The 21,634-nt window shown below is 42.2% G+C and overlaps 1 protein-coding gene across 2 annotated transcripts in view; it reads right to left on the bottom strand.

Annotated features, from left to right (window-relative positions):
* Positions 1–289: 289 nt before the first annotated feature.
* LOC117978598 (variable charge X-linked-like) overlaps positions 290–21,634 on the bottom strand; it is a 657,335-nt gene continuing 635,990 nt past the window's right edge. The window contains exons 3-4 of one of the 2 annotated variants that reach the window (XM_063601471.1): positions 979–1,333; positions 290–785 (exon numbers count right to left, since the gene is read on the bottom strand). In XM_063601471.1, the coding sequence (XP_063457541.1) occupies positions 417–785; positions 979–1,080 (471 nt within the window). In that variant the 5' untranslated portion in view covers positions 1,081–1,333 and the 3' untranslated portion in view covers positions 290–416. Of the gene's footprint in view, positions 786–978; positions 1,334–21,634 lie in introns of those variants that run through there. The other variant, NM_001427543.1, reaches the window with a different exon arrangement.

Genomic DNA, 21,634 nt, shown 5'->3' with positions numbered 1-21,634 from the left:
CCTCCCTCCCCACACACCACCTCTTCCTCCCTCCCTCCCCACACCACCTCTTCCTCCCTCCCTCCCCAAACACCACCTCTTCCCCCCTCCCTCCCTCCCCACACACCACCTCTTCCTCCCTCCCTCCCCACACAGCTCCTCTTCCTCCCTCCCTCCCCACACACCACCTCTTCCTCCCTCCCTCCCCACACACCACCTGTTCCTCCCTCCCTCCCTCCCCACACACCACCTCTTCCCCCCTCCCTCCCTCCCTCCCTCCCCACCATCAGAGAACACGGAGTCACTCAGATCAATTTGCAACACATTCATTTTATTATCAACAGTATGGCAAGCACCCCGCTGGTGAGATCTCTGAGGTCTGGCGGCTGGGCCTGAACTTAGTCGCTGCTCTCGGAGATAGGGGAGTAGCTGGCCGTCTACACACTCGGTAGTTCTTCCACCTCGCTCTCCTGACTCAGTGGTTCTTCCATCTCGGTCTCCTGACTCAGTGGTTCTTCCACCTCGCTCTCCTGACTCAGTGGTTCCCCCACCTCGGTCTCCTGACTCAGTGGTTCCCCCACCTCGCTCTCCTGACTCAGGGGGTCGTGCTGGCTCCCCTCGCTCACTGGCTCCTCCGGCGGCAGCTCGTGCTGAGGGAGCTCCCGGCTGGGCTGCTCGCTGGGGCCGGGTGCCGCTGGCCCGCTCTCCGCCTCAGGTGCCGTCACGGCCGCCATCTTTGTCGCAGCCCCTTTCTTCCCGCGTCTCCCTCTACGAACCGCTTTTCCCTTCTTGGCCACCTTGGCAGTCTGGAAGGACAACAGGGACGATCACAGAAGGGCTCTGGTTTAGGGACGAGGATGGAGGAGGCTGGGAACAGGGACGTGTCCTCAGAAGCGGTGGGGACCGGGTTGGGGGGTTGTGCCAAGTGAGGACAGGAGAGGCTTCTTGTGAGGAAGGAGGCGAGGGGAAGACGAGGAGGAGCTTGGGAGGGTCACTCACCTTCTTCTTCGGGCCACTGGGGCTCAGCTGAGAGGAGGCCTTCCTCTTTGCTGCCTCCTCGGCCTTGGCCGGAGGTCCCGAGGCTCTCGGCTTTGGACTCATCTTCCGCAGCTCAACGTCTCGCAACGGTCGACTAACTCCAGGCTGTCTGGCCTCCCTGTATATACCCCTCTCGCGATCCCAGGACGAGACAATCACGCCCCTGAGCTGTGATTGGTCAACACTCCACTACCCAGCCAATGGTAGCCCTGGGTGGGAAGGCAGGCCGTATACGTCACAAAGCACCATCAGGACATGGCCGATGAAGTCGGGGGCGGGGGGTGGGGGTGACATCTAATGAGGAAGGCAGGGTGCTCTAGTTGGAGAAAGGGAGATTTGGGTTAGCACCCCTAAAGATAGTTCCCAAACTGACATGTCGCCCCTCCTAAACTCCCCATGTTCAATTTTGGCAGATCACGTGGCACGGGAGGATATTTCCGCCATATGTTTCCCCCGGACCTCCCATTCAGTGGTACATTCTGTTCCTCCACACCTGCCATCATTACCCAGTTTCTGTATGACCTATCTAAAATCCCTCCATGCTAACTGGGATGGATGGAGGGCTATACGAAGATGTTAATCATCCCTCTCTCCTACAAATTCCTCTGCTACACCTTGAGGATCATTCACTTCTTGGATGCCATGGAACAACTTTTCCATCTCACATACTTCTCCCAGCATCCACAAAGTGCCTCACAATTTTTCATTCTCATGGTTTAAAGCACTGGCTTCCAGAGGTCAAGATCAGCAAACACACTGGCTCAGCTGGGAATCGGTATCAGGCTGGGTTCCTCAGAGAAGGAGAAACTAAACCAACAGGATATTTGTGTGTGTGTGTGAGACAGAGAGAGAGTGTCTGTAATACTATATATCATAAACATCTGTTTACTATACTATAGTATTTATTTATCAATAATATTATATATATGATACGGTTTACTCTAAGTAATTGGCTCACACCTTCACACAATGTGGGGGTCTAGGAAGCTGAAATATATAGGGCAAGTGAGCAGGCTGGAAACTAAAAGCTTCCGCACAGCCAACAATCAACAAAATGAAAAGGCTATGGTTTGGGAGAAACTATTTGCGAACCATATATCTAATAATGAGTTAATATCCAAAATATATAAAGAACTCACACAGCTCAATAGCAAATAAATAAATAGTCTGGTTAACAAATAGGCAAAGGACTTGAATAGGCATTTCTAGAAAGAAAACACACAACTGGCCAACAGGTATATGAAAATGTGCTCAACATCGTTAATAATAAGAGAATGCAAATGAAAACCACAATGAACTATCACCTCACACCTGTTAGGATGGCTATTAAAAAAAGTCAAGAGATAAAAGATAATGATGGCAAAGGTGTGGAGAAAGTGAAACCCTTTTAGGGTGTGCAGAAAACGGGACCTTTAAACGCTGTTGACAGACGTGTAATTGGTACAGCCGTTATGAAAAACAGTGTAATGGTTCCTTGGAAAATCAAAATAGATCTACCATGTGACCCAGCAGTTCACCTGTTGAGTAGGTACCCCACTCCCACAATGAAATCCACATCTTACACAGATATCTCCAGTACTAAGTGTAACTCATTAATCACACAGGAAATTAGAGTTTCTATTTGAAAAGAATGTTTTTTTTCCACCATTCTGGTATCAAATATCTATTCTAGCCATCTCTTCTTATTTCTTGCTTTGTAATAATCTAGGTACTACTACCCACTGACAGAACCGACTCATTATTCCAACAAGAAATGAGAAATGTTGAGAAGAATGCAATGTTATGCTTCTTGTCTTCAATCAGTTATTTTAGTTTTATGGAGGATTCTGTATTTAACTCTTACCCAGGTAACTCTAGTTACCATATCCACAGTACGTAGTAAACAATCGTAAAAATGTAAGAACACAGAATTGACTAGAATGGTTACTAAACTTTCTATATTCAACCAGTTTTCCTAGTAATTGCTAGTTATTTATTCAGCTGTTTGCCTAGGTACCACTAAATGTTTAGTTTTATGTCACAGAGACATAAGAAGTAGTACTGTGAAGAATTTATTTATTACAAGTACTGGCTTCATGTAGCTATCTCTAGTTAATTACTCACTTGGATAAAGTAGATATCTATTGTATGAGGTAATATTTCTAACATGAGGTTGGAATTTTGCATTGAGGAAAATGGTTATTGAACTCCCTGGCATAGGCCAGTTATCTTCAGCTTCCTGGGATCAATTACTTGGTCTGGCGAATTCTAGCTATCTTTAGGTTGCTAATTACATGTTTACCACCAGATGTCTGTGGTAATTTATTATTTCAACAAAAAATAGTGGAATGATAAGGAAGGATTTTCCTTTTTCTTGGCATCACATAGATGATTCAAGTTATCTCCAGTTATTCTTTGTAACTTTTTTTCCTGGGTAATATTCAGCACCTACCCTTGTAAGTTCTTATCTCAATTAAAACCGATAATTGAGAGTTGCAAAGAACATGATTTTCAGAATCAGGTTCATTTGGTATTGTAATGACTGTAGGCTCTTTCCATGTAACGAGTTTCATGGGAAAGCCCAGTTAAGTAAAACTTATATATTAACTCAACACCAACAAAATTTTATCTGACCAGACTAGATTCCCTATGTTCTACATTCCACTGAACTATTCTTGTTGTCTCTATTTTACTACTTACTTAGGTACATGACTTACCTGTAGTACTAACTCATTATTCCAGCAATAATTCAGCAGTAAGTGGTGAGAAGAAAGTGATTTTATTTTTAATATTTATTTTTATTGAAGTAAAATATACATACATAATGTACCCTCTTTACCACTTGTAAGTGTGCAGTTCAGTGGTAATAAATACATTTATACTCTTTTATTTCCCCTTCACCCCCCCTTCCCCTTCTGGCCTCTGGTAACCATCACTATAGTTGCTGTTTTCATTAGAATCACTTTTTTAGCTCCCATGTATGAGTGAAAACATGCAATATTTGTTTTTCTGTGCCTGACTTATTTTATTTAACATAATGGCCTCCAGTTCCATCCATATTGCTGCAAATGACAGTATGTCATTCTTCTTATGGCTGGATAATATTCCATTGTGTACATATACCACATTTTCCTTATCCATTTGTCTATTGATGGGCACTTAGGCTAAATCCATATTTTGGCTATTGTGACTTGTGCTGCAATACACGTGAGCAAGTATTCCAGCAGTGGAATACTCGGATCATATAGTAGTTCTATTTTTAGGATTCTGAGGAACTCCATACTCTTCTCCATAGTGGCTACAGTAATATGTATTCCCACCAACAGTGTACAAAGTGGGTTCCCCTTTCTCCACCTCCTTGCTAGCAACCTTTCATGCCTGTCCTTTTGATCAAAGCCATTTTAACTGGGGTGAGATGATATGGCATTGTGGTTTTGATTTGTATTTCTTTGATGATTCGTGATGAGTATATTTTCATATGCCCGATGGCCATTTTTGTGTCTTCTTTTGAGAAACGCCTATTCAGATTATTTGTCCATTTTTAAGTCAGATTGTTTGTTATTAAGTTTTTCGAGCTCCTTATGTATTCTGGTTATGAATCACTTATCAGATGTATAGTTTGCAAATATTTTCTGCCATTCTGTGGGTTGTCTCTTCACTTGGTTGATAATTTCCTTTGCTATGCAGAAGCTTTTTAACTTGATGTAATCCCAGTGGTTTACTTTTGCTTTGGTTCTTGTGCTTTTGAAGTCTTACTCAAGAAATCCTTGCCCAGACTGATGTCCTGGAGCATTTCCCCAATGTTTTCTTCTGGTCGTTTCTGTTTCAGGCCATAGTTTTGAGTCTTTTGTTTTTGTTTTTGTTTTTTGTTGAGGCAGAGTCTCATTCTGTCGCCCAGGCCCAGGCTGGAGTGCAATGGCACAACCTCGGTTCACTGTAACCCCTACCTCCTGGGTTCAAGCGATTCTCATGCTTCAGCCTCCTGAGTAGCTGGGATTACAGGTATGCACCACCATGCTTGGCTAATTGTTGTATTTTTAGTAGAGACGGGGCTTTACCATGTTGACCAGGCTGGTCTCAAACCCCTGACCTCAAGTGGTCCGTCCGCCTCAGCCTCCCAAAGTGCTGGGATTACAGGCTTGAGTCACCATGCCCGACCAGATTCAAGTCTTTAATCCATTTTTTATTTGCTTTTTATGTGTGGTGAGAGATAGAAATCTAATTTCATTCTTCTGCATATACTTATACAGCTTTCCTACCACTGTTTATTGAAATATCTGTCTTTTCAGCATCATATGTTCTTGGTGTCTTTGTTGAAGTTGAGTTGGTTTTAAGCATGTAGCTTTATATCTGGGTTCTGTATTCTGTTCCATTTGTCTCTGTTTCTGTTTTTATGCCAGTACCATGCTGCTTGGTTTACTATAGCTTTGTAGTAAATTTTGAAGTCAGGTAGTGTGATGCCTCCAGCTTTCTGCTTTTTGTTCAGGGTTGCTTTGGCTATTTGAGGTCTTTTACGGTTTCATACGAATATTATAAGTATTTTCCTATTTCTGTGAAGTATGTCATTGGTACTTTGATAGGGATTGCATTGAATCTGCAAATTGCTTTGGGGAGTATTGTCAATTTAACGATATTAATCCTGTCAATCTATGAGCATGGACTATCTTTCCATTTTTTTGTGTCTTGAGAAGACAGTGTTTTAAAAATTTTTGTGTTTAGTTTTTCTAGCTATTATTACTTATTCATAGTAAACTAATTACCTGGGTACTGGCAGGTACAGGTCGACCTTGTTTTATTGTGATGCACTTTATTGCATTTATAGATATTGTGTTTTTTTATATACATAAATTGAAGGTTTCTGGCAACTGTCTGTTGAGCATGTCAGTGTCATTTTTCCAACAGCAGGTGCCCACTTCATGTCCCTGTGTCACATTTTGGTAATTCTCACAATATTTCAAACTTTTCCATCATTATTATACCTGTTACTATGATTTCTGATCAGTGATCTTTGATGTTATCATTATAATTGCTTTAGGACTCTACAAACCGGGCCCATATAAGAACACACCAAGAGGCATCACACTACCTGACTTCAAAATATACTACAAAGGTGTATTTCAAAATATACTACAGATCTACAGTAGGAGCAAGATGGCAGAATAGAAGGCTTCACCGATTATTCCCCTGGCCCTCTTGCAAAGACACTAATTTAACAAATATTTACACAGAAAAAAACACCTTCATGAGAACCAGAAATCTAGTGAACACCCATAGTACCTGGTTTTAACTTCACATAGCTTGATATGGTTTGGCTGTGTCCCCACTGAAATCTCAACTTGAATTGTATTTCCCAGAATTCCTATGTGTTGTGGGAAGGAACTAGGGGGAGGTAATTGAATCATGGGGGCTAGTTTTTCCTGTGCTATTCTCGTGATAGTGAATTAAGTCTCACGAGATCTGAAGGGTTTATCAGGGGTCTCTGCTTTTGCTTCTTCCTCATTTTTTCTTGCTGCTACCATGTTAAGAAGTACCTTTTGCCACCTGCCATGATTCTGAGGCCTCCCCAGCCATGTGGAACTGTGAGTCCAATGAAACCTCTTTTTCTTCCCAGTCTCGGGTATGTCTTTATCAGCAGCATGAAAATGGACTAATACAGTAAATTGGTACCAGTAGAGTGAGGCGTTTCTGAAAAGATGCCCGAAAATGTGGAAATGACTTTAGAACTGGGTAACAGGCAGAGGTTGGAACAGTTTGAAGGGCTCAGAAGAAGATAGGAAAATGTGGAAATGTTTGGAACTTCTGGACACTTGTTGAATGGTTTTGTCCAAAATGCTGATAGCGATATGGACAATAAAATTCAGGCTGAGGTGAGCTTAGATGGAGATGAGGAACTTGTTGAGATCTGGAGCAAAGGTGACTCTTGTTATGTTTTAGCAAAGAGACTGGTGGCTTTTTGCCCCTGCCCTACAGATTTGTTGAACTTTGAATTTGAGAGAGATGATGTAGGGTATCTGGCAGAAGAAATTTCTAAGCAGCAAAGCATTCAAGAGGTGACTTGGGTGCTGTTAAATGCATTTAGTTTCATAAGGGAAGCAGAGCATAAAAGCTAGGAAAATATGCAGCCTGATTATGTGATAGAAAAGAAAAACCCATTTTCTGGGGAGAAATTCAAGCTCACTGCAGACATTTGCAGAAGCAGCAAGGAGCCTAATGTTAATCCCTAAGGCCATGGGGAAAATGTCTCCAGGTCATGTTAGAGACCTTCACAGCAGCCTCTCCCTTCACAGGCCTGGAGGCCCCGAAGGAAAATGTGGTTTCATGGGCCAGGCCCAGGGTCCCCGTGCTGTGTGTAGCCTAGGAACCTGTTTCCCTGTGTCCCAGCCGCTCTAGTCGTGGCTGAAAGGGGCCAATGTACAGCTTGGGCTGTGGCTTCAGAGGGCAGAAGCCCCAAGCCTTGGCAGCTTCTGCATGGTGTTAAGCCTTCAGGTGCACAAAAGTCAAGAATTGAGGTTTGGCAACCTCTGCCTATATTTCAGAAGATATATGGAAATTCCTAGATGCCCAGGCAAAAGTTTGCTGCAGGGGTGGAGCCGTCATGGAGAACCTCTGCTAGGGTAGTGTGCAAGGGAAATGTGGGGTCAGAGCCCTACTGGGGTAGTGCCAGGTAGAGCTGTGACAAGAGGGCCACAGACCTTCAGACACCAGAATGGTAGATCAACTGACAGCTTGCACTGTGTACCTGGAAAAGCTGCAGACACTCAATGCCAGCCCATGAAAGCAGCCAGGAGGGAGGCTGTACCCTGCAATGCCACAGGGGCAGAGATGCCTAAGACCATGGGAACCCACCTCTTGCATCAGCATGACCTGGATGTGAGACCTGGAGTCAAAGAAGATCATTTTGGAGCTTTAAAATTTGATGGCACTGCTGCATTTTGGACTTGCATGGGCCCTGCAACCCCTTTGTTTTGGCCACTTTCTCCCATTTGGAACAGCTGTATTTACCCAATACCTGTACCCTCATTGCATCTAGGAAGTTACTAGCTTGCTTTTGATTTTACAGTCTCATAGATAGAAGGGGCTTGCCTTGTCTCAGATGAGACTTTGGACTGTGGACTTTTCAGTTAATGCTGAAATGAGTTTAGACTTTGGGGTACTGTTGGGAAGGCATGATTGGTTTGAAAGGTGAAGTTTTGGAGGGGCTAGGGGTGGAATGATATGGTTTGGCTGTGTTCCCACCCAAATCTCAACTTGCATTGTATCTCCCAGAATTCCCACATGTGAGAGGGACCCAGTGGGAGGTAATTGAATCATGGGGGCCTGTCTTTCCCATGCTATCGTCATGATAGTGAATAAGTCTCACAAGATCTGATGGGTTTATCAGGGGTTTCGGCATTTGCTTCTTTCTCATTTTCTCTTGCCACTGCCAGGTAAGAAGTACCTTTCACCTCCTGCCATGATTCTGAGGCCTCCCTTGCCATGTGGAACTGTAAGTCCAATTAAACCTCTTTTTCTTCCCAGTCTCAGATATGTCTTTATCAGCAGCATGAAAATGGACAAATACAGGGACACTATTTCCTTTTGCACAATGGAAAGCATCATAAATAAGGTAAAAATTAAGATACAGAACAGAAGAGCACATGTGTAACTTCAATTTATTGACTTGGATAGTTTCTAGATGATATACACATATTTATACCCAACAAATTAGTAATTTAAAAAATCCTCAAGACATTTAAAGATGGGCAAATTATATGGAATAAAATGTATTGAAGACAAAACCCAAATGGATAGTAATCACAAAAAGTCTGGTGTCACTGAGAGTCAAGGGATTACAAAATATCACAAAGGAATGCACTTCCATTTGCAAACAGTGGTAATGCCGTGTGTTGATAGAAACATGTAATCGATCTTTTCTTTGGTGGGCAATTAGCAATATTGAGGAAAGTTAAAGATGTATGTATCCCTACCACTTGAAACACCTGGAAATGCCATTACCATGCTTATATTCTAGAACAGAAGTTCTCTGCCATGACTGTACATGAGAATCACTGCTCTAGAATATGGCACAATACACATTCATGCGCATTATTCCTTGTCCAGCAAATGCAAGAGTTTCTCTAGAGGAGGGGCTTATCTCAATCCTAGGCTCCTGTTAGAATCTCTTCAGGGGTTCTTTCACAAAAGTAATACCTAAACATCCCCCTCCAAATCTGATTAAGTTGGTCTGGATGGAGTCTGACTGAGGAAGCCTGGATGCCCATTAAGTTCTTCCAGGGAACTATTGAAAATCTTGACACCCACGTTGCAATCCAATATCTCTGGATTTGAGCCCCAAGCTTTGTGTAAACAAATTAGAACCTTGTGTGTAATAGCAAAAATCTGGAAGCCACTTAGATGTTCATTGAGAGGAGAATGCATAAATACATTGTAGAAAATACCTATAATAAAATATATCCTGCTCTTAAAATGAAACAAATTTTGCCCTCATCTATCAGCATGAGTGAAACTTAAACATGACACTTTGTGCAAAAAAAGGCAAGCTAAAAGAATATATGGACATAAGTTCTTTATGCCACCCTTATGTCCATATATTCTTTGTAGTATAGATGTAAATATATAGAATATATATTTATAAAATATGATCTATAGACACAAATATATAGAATATATATTTATAAAATATGATCTGTCGACATAAATATATAGAATAGAATATATAGAAATAAATAATTTCTATCTATATAACCTTTATGGTATAGGATGTCATCTAAATAACATAAGCATATTGAATATCCTATTTATTATTTACAGATGCATTTGTGTACTAAAGGTATGAAAGTTCAAAGGCTGGGTGCGGTGGCTCATGCCTGTAATCCCAGCACTTTGGGAAGCCGAGGTGGGTGGATCACAAGATCAGGAGTTCAAGACCAGCCTGGCCAATATGGTGAAACCCCGTCTCTACTAAAAATACTGAAATTAGCCGGGCATGGTGGCAGGCACCTGTAGTCCCAGCTTCTCGGGAGGCTGAGGCAGGAGAATCACTTGAACCTGGGAGGCAGAGGTTGCCATGAGCCGAGATCGGGCCACTGCACTCCAGCCTGGGAGACAGGGCGCGACTCCATCTAAAAAAAAAAAAAAGTATGAAAGTTCATATAGAGGTAATATAAGTCAAGTAAGGGTTAGTAGTTACACCTGGAGAGGGAAGGACGGAAGGAAGACAGGGGCAATAATAAGGTCTGATGTCACTGCAAAAACAGAACATTTCAGCTCAGTGTTGGAGTCTCACTGATTTGTCATTGCTTCCAGACCCTGCACCCAAGCATGTTGTAGTGTGAACTGAGGACACCTTTAGCAAGATTTAACAGCTGTGGTCATTCAATATTTTCAATGAAAGAGCTCACAGAGCAGTTTCTCAGCTTACCAATAGACTTAGGAAGCATCAGTCTTCACCATAAAATGGAAATTTTCTTTTCCTTGAATTTAATATATTATTTGAATAATTTATAAAAAGTTTGCCTTGTTTTCTTTTCTCGTTTGGAAATGTTGCTCTGTAGCTGTCAAAACTCCTTCTCACTTCACCACTGAGAAATCTAAGGCAGTGGAGAAAGAGTTCTGGCACTGAAAATGTATCCAAAACAGTTGCTCCTTTTCTAAACTGAAGAACAGCAGTTATCTTAGACTGGAACAGCATGCCAGGATGACATGAGGCTCCATGGGAACATGTTTGTATCATCTGTGGCCACCTAGAGTCCATCAGCAGTAACCACAGTGGAATCAGAGTTGGAAAGAATTGCACTGGGCATAACTCACAAGTTTCCTTCTGCAATGACGAGGGTGGCAGTCTATCTATCCACAATCTGTGCATGCACATTCCAAATCCTACCGAGAAAGGTTCGGGGATGCATCAGGGGATTCCATGAAAGGGAGAGAAACGTGCATTTTAATGCATGTAATGTGCCAACCATGAGGCTACTAGAGTTACATAGATTGTTTTATTTAATTGCCACATGGTTTGAAATAGACATCCTTAGCCCCTGCCCCCCCCCTTTTTTTTTCCATAGGGGGAATGTGAAGTTAGAGTGGTTAATTTTCTCACATTTACATAGCTTGTTTGTGACAGACCCTATATTGACACAGCCTGTATCATTCCAATCCATGCCTCCCCTCTTCAGTGCTTCTATGCCACAGTCTGTGCATCCCCATTTTCCTTAGCCAGTTATTTCGGAGTTTATGCTTCTCCACGCTCCCAGCTGCTCCTTCTCCTCTTCATTTCATGCCTCTCCTAATTTGAAAACTCGTCAATTTTCTGAGTCTTACCTAAACTCAATTTCCTCTCGTGTGTCCTACGTTTTTGCACCAAACCTGCACTGGGTGGGAGGATGCCGTGAGTGGAAATTGTGGGATTTTCAGTTGGACACAGAGGAAATTGAATTCAAACCTGTTATATGCAGCTGTGTGATATTGGACAGTGACCTAATGATGGAGAGCTTGAGTTTCTTCATGTATAGTAATAAATACTTCTCATGGAAGATTGCTGTGAGAATAGAACAGGATTGCATTTGTGCAGTGGCTGCGTTCCAGTGCTCACCTGGTGAACATTTGCTCCCCTTCCCTTCTAACTGTCTCATAAGGTTTCCAGTGGGAATTGCATCTTCTTGGCCTTGCTTTGAACTTGCTAACGAGATTCAGAACTGGATCTGTAACAGATTTTCAGTTAATACATTTTCAATATAAAATGTTTACATTTCCAGTCTCTTTTAGGGGTTCTGTTTCCTTTGCATCAACTTTTAATTTTTGAATAATTTTAGATATAGAGAAAAGTTGGAAAGACAGTGCGGAGAGATAACACGAACCCCTCGCCCATATTCCCCTAATGTTAACGTATTATGGAACCACAGAATATCTGTCAAAATGAAGATATTAACATTGGTAAGTTACTATGAGCTAAACTCCAGACCTCATTGGGATTTCCTCTGTGTTTCCATGGGCTCCCTTTCTCTGTTCCAAGATTCCATTCAGAATCCCATGTTGAGATCATGTCATTACAGTTCACTGGCTTCCTCCCATATGTGGCAATTAATTAGTCTTTCCTTGTCTTCATGACCTTGACAATTTTGAGGAGTACTCCTCAGATATTTTGTAGAATGTCCCTTGATTGGACTGGGTTTACCAGATGCTTTTGTGAACATTATACTGTGGTTCTGGGTTACCGGGCAGAATATCATAGAGGTGAAGAGCTCTTCTCCTCACACCGTTCCAGTGGTACAGGATGAGGGTGCCCGTTTTAGGAGACTCAAAGCAATAATTTGCTAATACTGAGTGACTTGTTTAGAAAGAGTCAGTGAAGCTTCTAGAAATAGCTACCCTTTTTTTGGAATGCCTTGGCTCTGATGTCTTATCACACATAACATTCTTGGCTGCATTAGGATGTCATACACTCCCAGTGAGATGCTTGAGCAGAAAAGGAGCTTGTAAGAATTGAGCTATTAGGCAAACATGCAAGCAAACAAACAAAAAACCAGGTGGGCAATGTACACTTTGGAAAATACTGCCTTGCTCTGTTGGCTGCCATCATGAACCTGTTTTTCTAACATCTGTTATAAACAGCGGTACCCTTCTGCAAACAGTGCCACCTCATGCACAGAGAGAATAAATTTTCCTGGGCATTTGTGGCTCTGTGTGTGGCCCGGGAGGCAGCTCAGCCTGGGATTTGGGCCTGCAAAAATAGAATCATTCTTTCCACTAGCAGAGGAAATTAGTCCTTGTGAAACTTCAGCTTTGTTGAAAGGACACACACAATGCACAGATTTCCTGTCTACAAAATTCATCCCACAGATACTATGAGGAGATATTTTTAAATGTACCCATGCTAATGGCTGGATTTTGAGATTTTTACAAAGCAGAAATAGATGTAATGATCTCTCCTTCTTCCTTCTCTTTTTTTTTTTTTTTTTTTTGCACTCTACTTTTCTCTCTCTCACAAACTGAAGTTTAACTCAAAATCAGTGGTCCTCGATTAAGTTGACTGCATCCCCAAGGGGACAGTTGGCAGAGTCTGGAGAAATTTTGCATTGTCCGTATTAGAGGAGGGGTGGATTGGCATCTAGTGGGCAGAGGCCAGGGATGCTGCTAAGTAAGCATCTTACAATGTACAAGACAGGCCCCACCACAGAGAATCATCCAGCCCCAAATGTCAACTGTGTCAAGGCTGAACAATCTTCTCCTTGCACTGCTTCCCCTCTCCACTGCTAGTGGAGCCTGTGACTGCGGCAGTCCTGCAATTCCCCCCCTTCCCCCCACATTTTTTAAAGATGAAGTCTTGATTTGTCACCCAGGCTGGAACAACCTCCGCCTCCCGGGTTCAAGTGATTCCCCTGCCTCAGCCTCCCAGAGTAGCTGGGATTAAAGGTACTCACCACCACATTTGGCTAATTTTTGTATTTTTGGTGGAGACAGGGTTGAGAGGTGACAGCGTGCTGGCAGTCCTCACAGCCCTCGCTCGCTTTCGGCGCCTTCTCTGCCTGGGCTCCCACTTTGGCAGCACTTGAGGAGCCCTTTGGCCCGCCGCTGCACTGTGGGAGCCCTTTTCTGGGCTGGCCAAGGCTGGAGCCCACTCCCTCAGCTTGCAGGGAGGTGTGGAGGGAGAGGCGTGAGCGGGAACCGGGGCTGCGTGCGGCGCTTGCGGGCCAGCTGCAGTTCCGGGTGGGCGTGGGCTTGGCAGGCCCTGCACTCGGAGCAGCCGGCCAGCCCTGCTGGCCCCGGGCAATGAGGGACTTAGCACCCGGGCCAGTGGCTGCAGAGGGTGTACTGGGTCCCCCAGCAGTGCCAGCCCACCGGCGCTGCGCTCGATTTCTCACCGACCCTTAGCTGCCTTCCTGCGGGGCAGGGCTCGGGATCTGCAGCCCGCCTTGCCTGAGCCTCCCACCCACTCCATGGGGTCCTGTGCGGCCTGAGCCTCCCCAACGAGCACCAACCCCTGCTCCACGGCGCCCAGTCCCATCGACCACCCAAGTGCTGAGGAATGGGAACGCACGGCGCGGGACTGGCAGGCAGCTCCACCTGCAGCCCTGGTGCGGGATCCACTAGGTGAAGCCAGCTGGGCTCCTGAGTCTGGTGGGGACGTGGAGAGTCTTTATATCTAGCTCAGGGATTGTAAATACACCAATCAGCACCCTGTGTTTAGCTCAAGGTTTGTGAGTGCACCAATCGACACTCTGTATCTAGCTGCTCTGGTGGGGCCTTGGAGAACCTTTATGTCTAGCTCAGGGATTGTAAACACACCAATCAGCACCCTGTGTTTAGCTCAAGGTTTGTGAGTGCACCAATCGACACTCTGTATCTAGCTGCTCTGGTGGGGCCTTGGAGAACCTTTATGTCTAGCTCAGGGATTGTAAACACACCAATCAGCACCCTGTGTTTAGCTCAAGGTTTGTGAGTGCACCAATCGACACTCTGTATCTAGCTGCTCTGGTGGGGCCTTGGAGAACTTGTGTCGAAAACTCTGTATCTAACTAATCTGATGGGGACGTGGAGAACCTTTATATCTAGCTCAGGGATTGTAAACGCACCAATCAGCGCCCTGACAAAACAGGCCACTCGGCTCTACCAATCAGCAGGATGTGGGTGGGGCCAGATAAGAGAATAAAAGCAGGCTGCCCGAGCCAGCATTGGCAACCCACTCAGGTCCCCGTCCACACTGTGGAAGCTTTGTTCTTTCACTCTTTGCAATAAGTCTTGCTACTGCTCACTCTTTGGGTCCACGCTGCTTTTATGAGCTATAACACTCACCACGAAGATCTGCAGCTTCACTCCTGAGCCAGCGAGACCACGAACCCCCCAGAAGGAAGAAACTCCGAACACATCTGAACATCAGAAGGGACAGACTCCAGACGCGCCACCTTAAGAGCTGTAACACTCACCGCCAGGGTCCGCGGCTTCATTCTTGAAGTCAGTGAGACCCAGAACCCGCCAATTCCGGACACAGGGTTTCTCCATATTGGCCATGCTGGTCTCAAACTCCTGACCTCAAGTGATTCGGCAGCCTTGGCCTCCCAAAGTGCTGGGATTGCAGGCATGAGCCATTGTGCCTGACCTGTGATCCTCTTGGAACTCCATTCTTTGCCTCCCCAAGACTGCCCTCAGCTCTTTCCTCCAAACCTCCCTTTACGTTCTTGCTGGAGTTCAGCGAGTTCCTTCTCCCTATGACTCCAGCTCAGAGTTCCAACATGTATTTCTCCCCACGTTTGTCTTAGGTTACATTGTTTTGTTTAATTGCATCTGACATCCCTTTAAAATTACTTATCAAGTCATTACATCTACCTGCACTTGGATGTCCTCTCCTTTCCTAAGTCAACATGTCCCAAACTGAATCCTTCCTCCTCTTGCCTCGATTTTCCCTGGCATGACTTCATTGCTGCAAATGACACTGCAATTTCCCCAGGCAGCCAGGCTCAAACCTTCATCTTTCAGTGATTCCCTATCAAATTCGTCATCCATTCTCCAGTACAAAATTTACCAGTTCTTTCTACCAAACTCCTTCTGTAGTTATTTCTTTCCTGCCTCTTCAGCTTTGCTCAGGGTTCTCCTTCATAACCTTTTAGTCTTTGGTTCACCAACCTCCTAACTACCCCCTCATCCTTGAATCAGCTCACCGTCAACAATGGGTCGTCTTCCTACTGTGACAGCACAAACCCCAATTCCTGCCTTTCATTCCTCATTTCCCTGCCTCCTCCCCTGGCAATGATTCCTTCTAGTTTAAAAAATATATATATTATATATATTATTTAATTTATTAATACATATTTAATATATATTAATATATATTAATATATACATATGTGTATATATACGTATTTTATATATATATATATATATATAGAACAGTTTCAGGATTACAAAAAAGATGCAAAGATAGTCCAGAGAGTTCCATCTACTGCTCACTCATCTACCGTTAGTGTTAAAGTTTTCTATCACTGTGGTTCCTTTGTCACAACTAATGAATTCATGTTGGTACATTAGTCTTAACTAAACACAAGGTTTTATTTGGGTTTTGCTAGTTTTCCTTTCAAAGTCCATGTTCTCTTCTAGGACTCAGTCCTGGATTTATCATTGCATATAGCCATTTCTCCGTAGTCAAGGCCGGGTGTGAAAATTTCTCAGACTGTCTTGTTGTTGTTGTTGTTGTTGTTGTTGTTGTTGTTGTTGTTGTTTTTGATGACCTTGACAGATTCGAGGAGCCCTGGTCAGGCATTTTGCAGAATGCCCTGAATTTGAATTTACCTGCTGTTTTTCTCATGATTAGACTGGGATGACTGAGCTGATGAGACTGTGGTGTTTCTTCTCTCTTGGAGACCTCAGAGGTGAGGTGTCCTTTTCCTGATATTTAATCACAAGTGCATGCTATGAACATGAAGTCACTGGCTAAGGTAATGCTTGCCTGGCTTCTCTACCTTGAAGCTACCATCTCCCCCTTCCCATATGCTAATTTTTGGAAGCCAGTCATTAAGTCCAGCCCACACTGAAATGTGAGGGAAGGAAGACATTTGATATACTTAGGCAAGTTTGCTTCTAATTCTGTTTTTCAATGTCTATTTTTAATTGAAAATTAATAAATTATAGTTGTATATATTTATGGGGTACCAAGTGATGTTATGATTTATGAATACAATATGGAATAATTAAACTGAGCTAATTCACATATCCATCACCTCAAATACTTACCATTTTTTTGGTAGTGAGAACATCTGAAATTTACACTCTTAGCAATTTTAAAATGCTTCCAATTCTTTGTTTTAAATTCCACCCAGAGCACATTTATGCTTTCTTTAACTCAAATTCTATCTGAAGGGCTCAAAAGCTACTTTGTCTGTAGGGCACTCTTTGATTTCTCTTTGATGCAATTCTCTTATTATTTATCAAAAACACTCAGAAACTAAATTCTACCTGTACCCAGAATATTTCAGAGATGTGTGCTTCCCTTCAGCTCAGACCACATCTCTAATTTATGTATTCATTTTGCCTTGCATTTCACATCAGTGTTTTGTGTTACTCTGATCATTCCTTGCTGGCTCCTGGATTGCTTGCTGAATTAGTTCTGTCTAGTCCAAAACCGTGACAGGACACACTCAAATGATACCTGCCAAGGGAATGAAGGAGCCATTCATTGACAGCTGATGTTTATATCCTCACACATAACATCATATTTCTTGCACCAAAGCAAGGCTAATGTGGGCTTAATTAAAACAATGTTGAAATACTTCTGGTTGCAAAGCTGGGCGCATACAAGGACTCCCAAATGCAGCACAGTTCTGAACGCTTGGCAGATGCACAATATATAGGTGTGTATTCCTTTTTGAAAAATTCACACCAAGAAAATGAATGCCTGTTTTAGGAGAGCAGTGAAGAGCAGTTTACATATACAAACAGGAGTTAGCAAACACTGAAGGCGGCATGGCAAAAACTCAGCAATGCATCTGCAGAGCCGGGTACGGCCTGGGATCTTCCAGAAAGTCTTTCCTCACTATTCCAGTTGGAAATCAATCTCTTCTTCCATAGAAATCTTTCCTTTTTTTTTTTTTTTAGACAGTGTCTCGCTCTGTCGGCCAGACTGGAGTGCAGTGGCACGATCTCAGCTCACTGCAACCTCCACCTCCTGGGCTCAAGCAATTCTCCTGCCTCAGCCTCCCGAGTAGCTGGGATTACAGGCATGTGCCACCACACCTGGCTAATTTTTGTATTTTTAGCAGAGACGGGGTTTCATCATGTTGGCCAGGCTGGTCTCGAACTCCTGACCTCAGGTAATCCGCCCGCCTCGGCCTCCCAAAGTGCTGGGATTACAGGTGGGAGCCACCACGCCCAGCCCTTCCATAGAAATCTTATAGAATCTGTTCCTGTGTTCCCCCTTTGACTGCTGCTTCATTGACTACTGCTATTTAGCATTGCACATTTACACAGTGACTGTTTTTGCTTGTCACTTATAAATGGGATGCCTCATATAATTCACACTGTTCCTATGCTTCCTGTCTCTGGGTATGAATGACATCAACAGGTGATGACTCTATATCAATATATTTTGTGAGTGCTTACAGCCACATGTCTTCACTTTGCTTACAGCACAAGATGCTAGTCTTGAGTTTTCACATAGAAATACCAACAGCTACTCTTCTTTTTTAGGTAAGAAGACCTGAAAAACACACATTGGCCCTTTGCTTAAGCACAGTAAGCTACTTTTTCAAAATGAAACCCACACAGAGTCCTTATTATAAAATGCTTCTTCTCCTAAAACATGTTATCCTGGCTACAAAACACAACTTTTATAAAATAAGTTTAGGATACAGTCTTAACTCCAAGTCTGTCTCTCAGTACATATTTGCTGTCTGACTAGTCAATTTCTCCATGGTCTTTGCACTCACAGTGGTACCCCATGGAAAATATCAATTTGTTTATTGTTCTTTTGCGGCTTTGAGAGTTTTCAAGAGAAATGGCAAGGTTTAATAGAAACCTGCTTTCTGGGAAACCTTCTCTCCCTCCTGTCTTCCCATTGGTGCATTTCTTGCAATAGCTCAATTAACTATTAAAATTACCAGAGACATTCCCAATTTTGTTTCTCGTAATCAAACATAGAAAATATACAAACAACATTTTGAGCATTCTTCAACTATTTTCTTCATGCCTGAACTAGACATTGGGCCCTCTGGAAGTAGAAGTCGTGATCATGTTTATTCTAAATGTGATCATTCACACTTAATGATTAAATAATGAATTTCATTAGTTAAAGGATTATACATGTTAAATATTGATTCTATTTTGAGTGACTCTTCCACTTTTCTCCCAGTGCTTTTCCTGGCTTCATCTCCTATAAATCCTCAATTCATATGTGTCATTTTGTATCATACAGACACGTCTAAAATAAGATAGCAGCTAAATTCATGTTGTTTGCTTTGGGAGAAGAATTCTGTCACTCAAAAGGCAAAATGATGCCTGACCTTAGGAGCCATCACACAACTTCCTGTCAGATGGACATATCCTGTGGTTTAATAGTCTTTTAGTTCTGAGCTGAGCCAACGTGATGTCCCATGTGTGAATGCCTTGTCTAAACGCATCCATCACAAGAGACATCTTATAGCAGAAGGCTCCGATTTTAACTGTTGTTGAAATCTGTGCATTGCTCACATTTGGCTATCTATAAACGATAAAGTGGAGAATTGAGACAAATATTCAGTTAATTTTTTAAAATCTTAATTTTATCATGATCCTTGTAGTCCTTAAGGTGAAGATCTTAAAGTAAAAAGAGATTTGAGTCTTTCAAATAGGTAGAAATAAGGGGTAACTTAGACTATTAAAATACAATTGATTTCCATGTAACTCAAATGCTAATGTTAAATTTTAATATTATAAAGACAACAAAACCAAGACATAATATTTGGATAGCAAAAATTCTCTCTCTCTGTCTCTCTCTCTCTCTCTCTCTCTCTCTATATATATATATATCCCGATATGTATCTGAGGGCAGTATTTTACTGTGTAAATAAAATTTGCATGCACAAAAAATATTGAGGGAACTTAAAGGATCAAAACCAAGTACTGAATTTTCAGAAATGGATTGCTTTCGGGGATATTACATATTTTATTAATTTAAGTACATTACTAACCCTCTAAACCACTGACAAATGATCTTTCTAATAATGTTCCACATATAAATTGAGTAGAAACTAATACTTGAAAAATACACATAGTCAAAATAAATCAGGAAATGAGTAGCTTGTTTCCTTTAGTGGTCAGAAAACATTTTCCCCCACTTTAGGATATGTGTGTCATGTATTTCCAATAAATAATTGCTGAGCTTAATACTTAGGTGATAGGTTGATAGGTGAAGTAAACCACCATGGCACATATTTACCTATGTAACATACCTGCACATCCTGCACATGTACCCCAGAACTAAAAATAAAAAAAAAAAAAAAGAATTGAGGTGGACAAACACATTTATTGAGGGCTTGCTTGCATGATGGTGGTTACTACATGTTTCAAAATAGTATGCCTAACCTCCCTAACCTTTTATCTGTTTGACAAATGATTGAATGTTTTCATCATCCATATCAAAATCAAATAATTTTAAAGCTAAAGGGATATGTAGACATCGACCCGTTGATCTTTCCGTATTTGACATGTTCTTGGAATTTTTTTAATAGCATCATTTTTCTGCCACATCAAAAGAATATCGACTGATAGTGAAATACTTAACATTTTTCACATGGAAGAAACTCTCTCTCCCATATTGTGAAACCCAAAACAGAGTCATATTCAAGCCAGGGAGACATGCTATTTTGATTCCCTAGAGACTTGCTGTATCCATGAATTCCACTCCTTATTAATTCTTTAATTTACAGTTCTTATATTGAACTCAGGAAAGGTGTGTGTAGTTGGTCCTGTGCCATGTGTTGGGAGGCTGACCTCCCTTCTAGATTGTACAAACAACACAGTGGGCTCATGGCATTCCCGGACTCGAGTCCTCCTTTTGGTCTATTCACAAGTGACCTTCAAATTCCACAGCAAGGAATGAGTATGAATTTTGCCAAGGCATTGATTCAAATTCTGGGCAAGTATGTTCTGCAGAAACACATTCCATAGCTTCATGGTGATGTGAGCAGTAACTCTGGACTTCCGTGGTTTGGAAGTCTATAGGTTTTTTGTTGTTCTCTACTCATCATGGCAAAGGCTGTTTTTCCTATGGGGCATCCTCACTTTATCTTTGCTGTCTAGATACTGACAAAAGATACTGATAGCCATCTCCACCATCTGTATGGGTTACAGTATGCACTCTGCTGGATCCCATTAATTTTGAAATTTGCAAAGATTTAAAAACATATCCCTTGCAAAAATCAAGGCTCCATTTTAAGCACACACTTACAGAACTCTGTGGGTTTATCAGGTATTTCCACTTAAATGGTCTTTTTTAAACCATCATGGGCAACAACATACGTTGTTGTGCTGTAGGGCTTTATTTCTCATCAACTAGGACACATTACACTTTCCAGATTAATAATAATTAATTTGTGTGTGTGCATGTATGTGCTCATATGCAAACCTGCAGGTCTGAAAAGAATGACATTTAATTTTAAAATAGAAAAATCTGCATTTTGAAATACAGTTGAGAAATAACAATGACATGGTTACATTAAGCCTTTGAGAAAGAGTAGAGCCCATGAGTCAATTTAGGGAGACAGCCATTATTGTAAATCAGAAGTGATGCTCAAATGATTTCAGGTTAATTAAAGCATGGCTTGACCTTATTGCCCCATCAACCTCAGTGGGCTGGCATGACCTGGGTCAGAAATTCCCCAAAGAGGCCTGCCTTATCAATAAATAAGCCATGAGTGCTGATATCATTATTTTCAAAACTACAGCAGGTGACAGACACTTCTGTGCTTTAGAAATCAATGTCAAATTAATGAGTTCAGAGTCAAACGAAAAGTGTACACCTGCATCATCTAAGCCAAATTACATTACTGAAACCCAATAAAATATTAAATAATATCTCAATTTCAGGAGTGCTGTCTTTCAGGCCATGTTTTTCTACTTCACAAGAGAATTTTAAAAATAGAAAGAAACAAAAGAAAAATGCATATGATCAGTTATT

The sequence above is a fragment of the Pan paniscus genome, chromosome X, assembly GCF_029289425.2.
Source record: "Pan paniscus chromosome X, NHGRI_mPanPan1-v2.0_pri, whole genome shotgun sequence".
Lineage (NCBI taxonomy): Eukaryota > Metazoa > Chordata > Mammalia > Primates > Hominidae > Pan > Pan paniscus.
The sequence above is the reverse complement of the archived record's forward strand: the minus strand, read 5'-3'. Positions and strand labels throughout refer to the sequence as shown.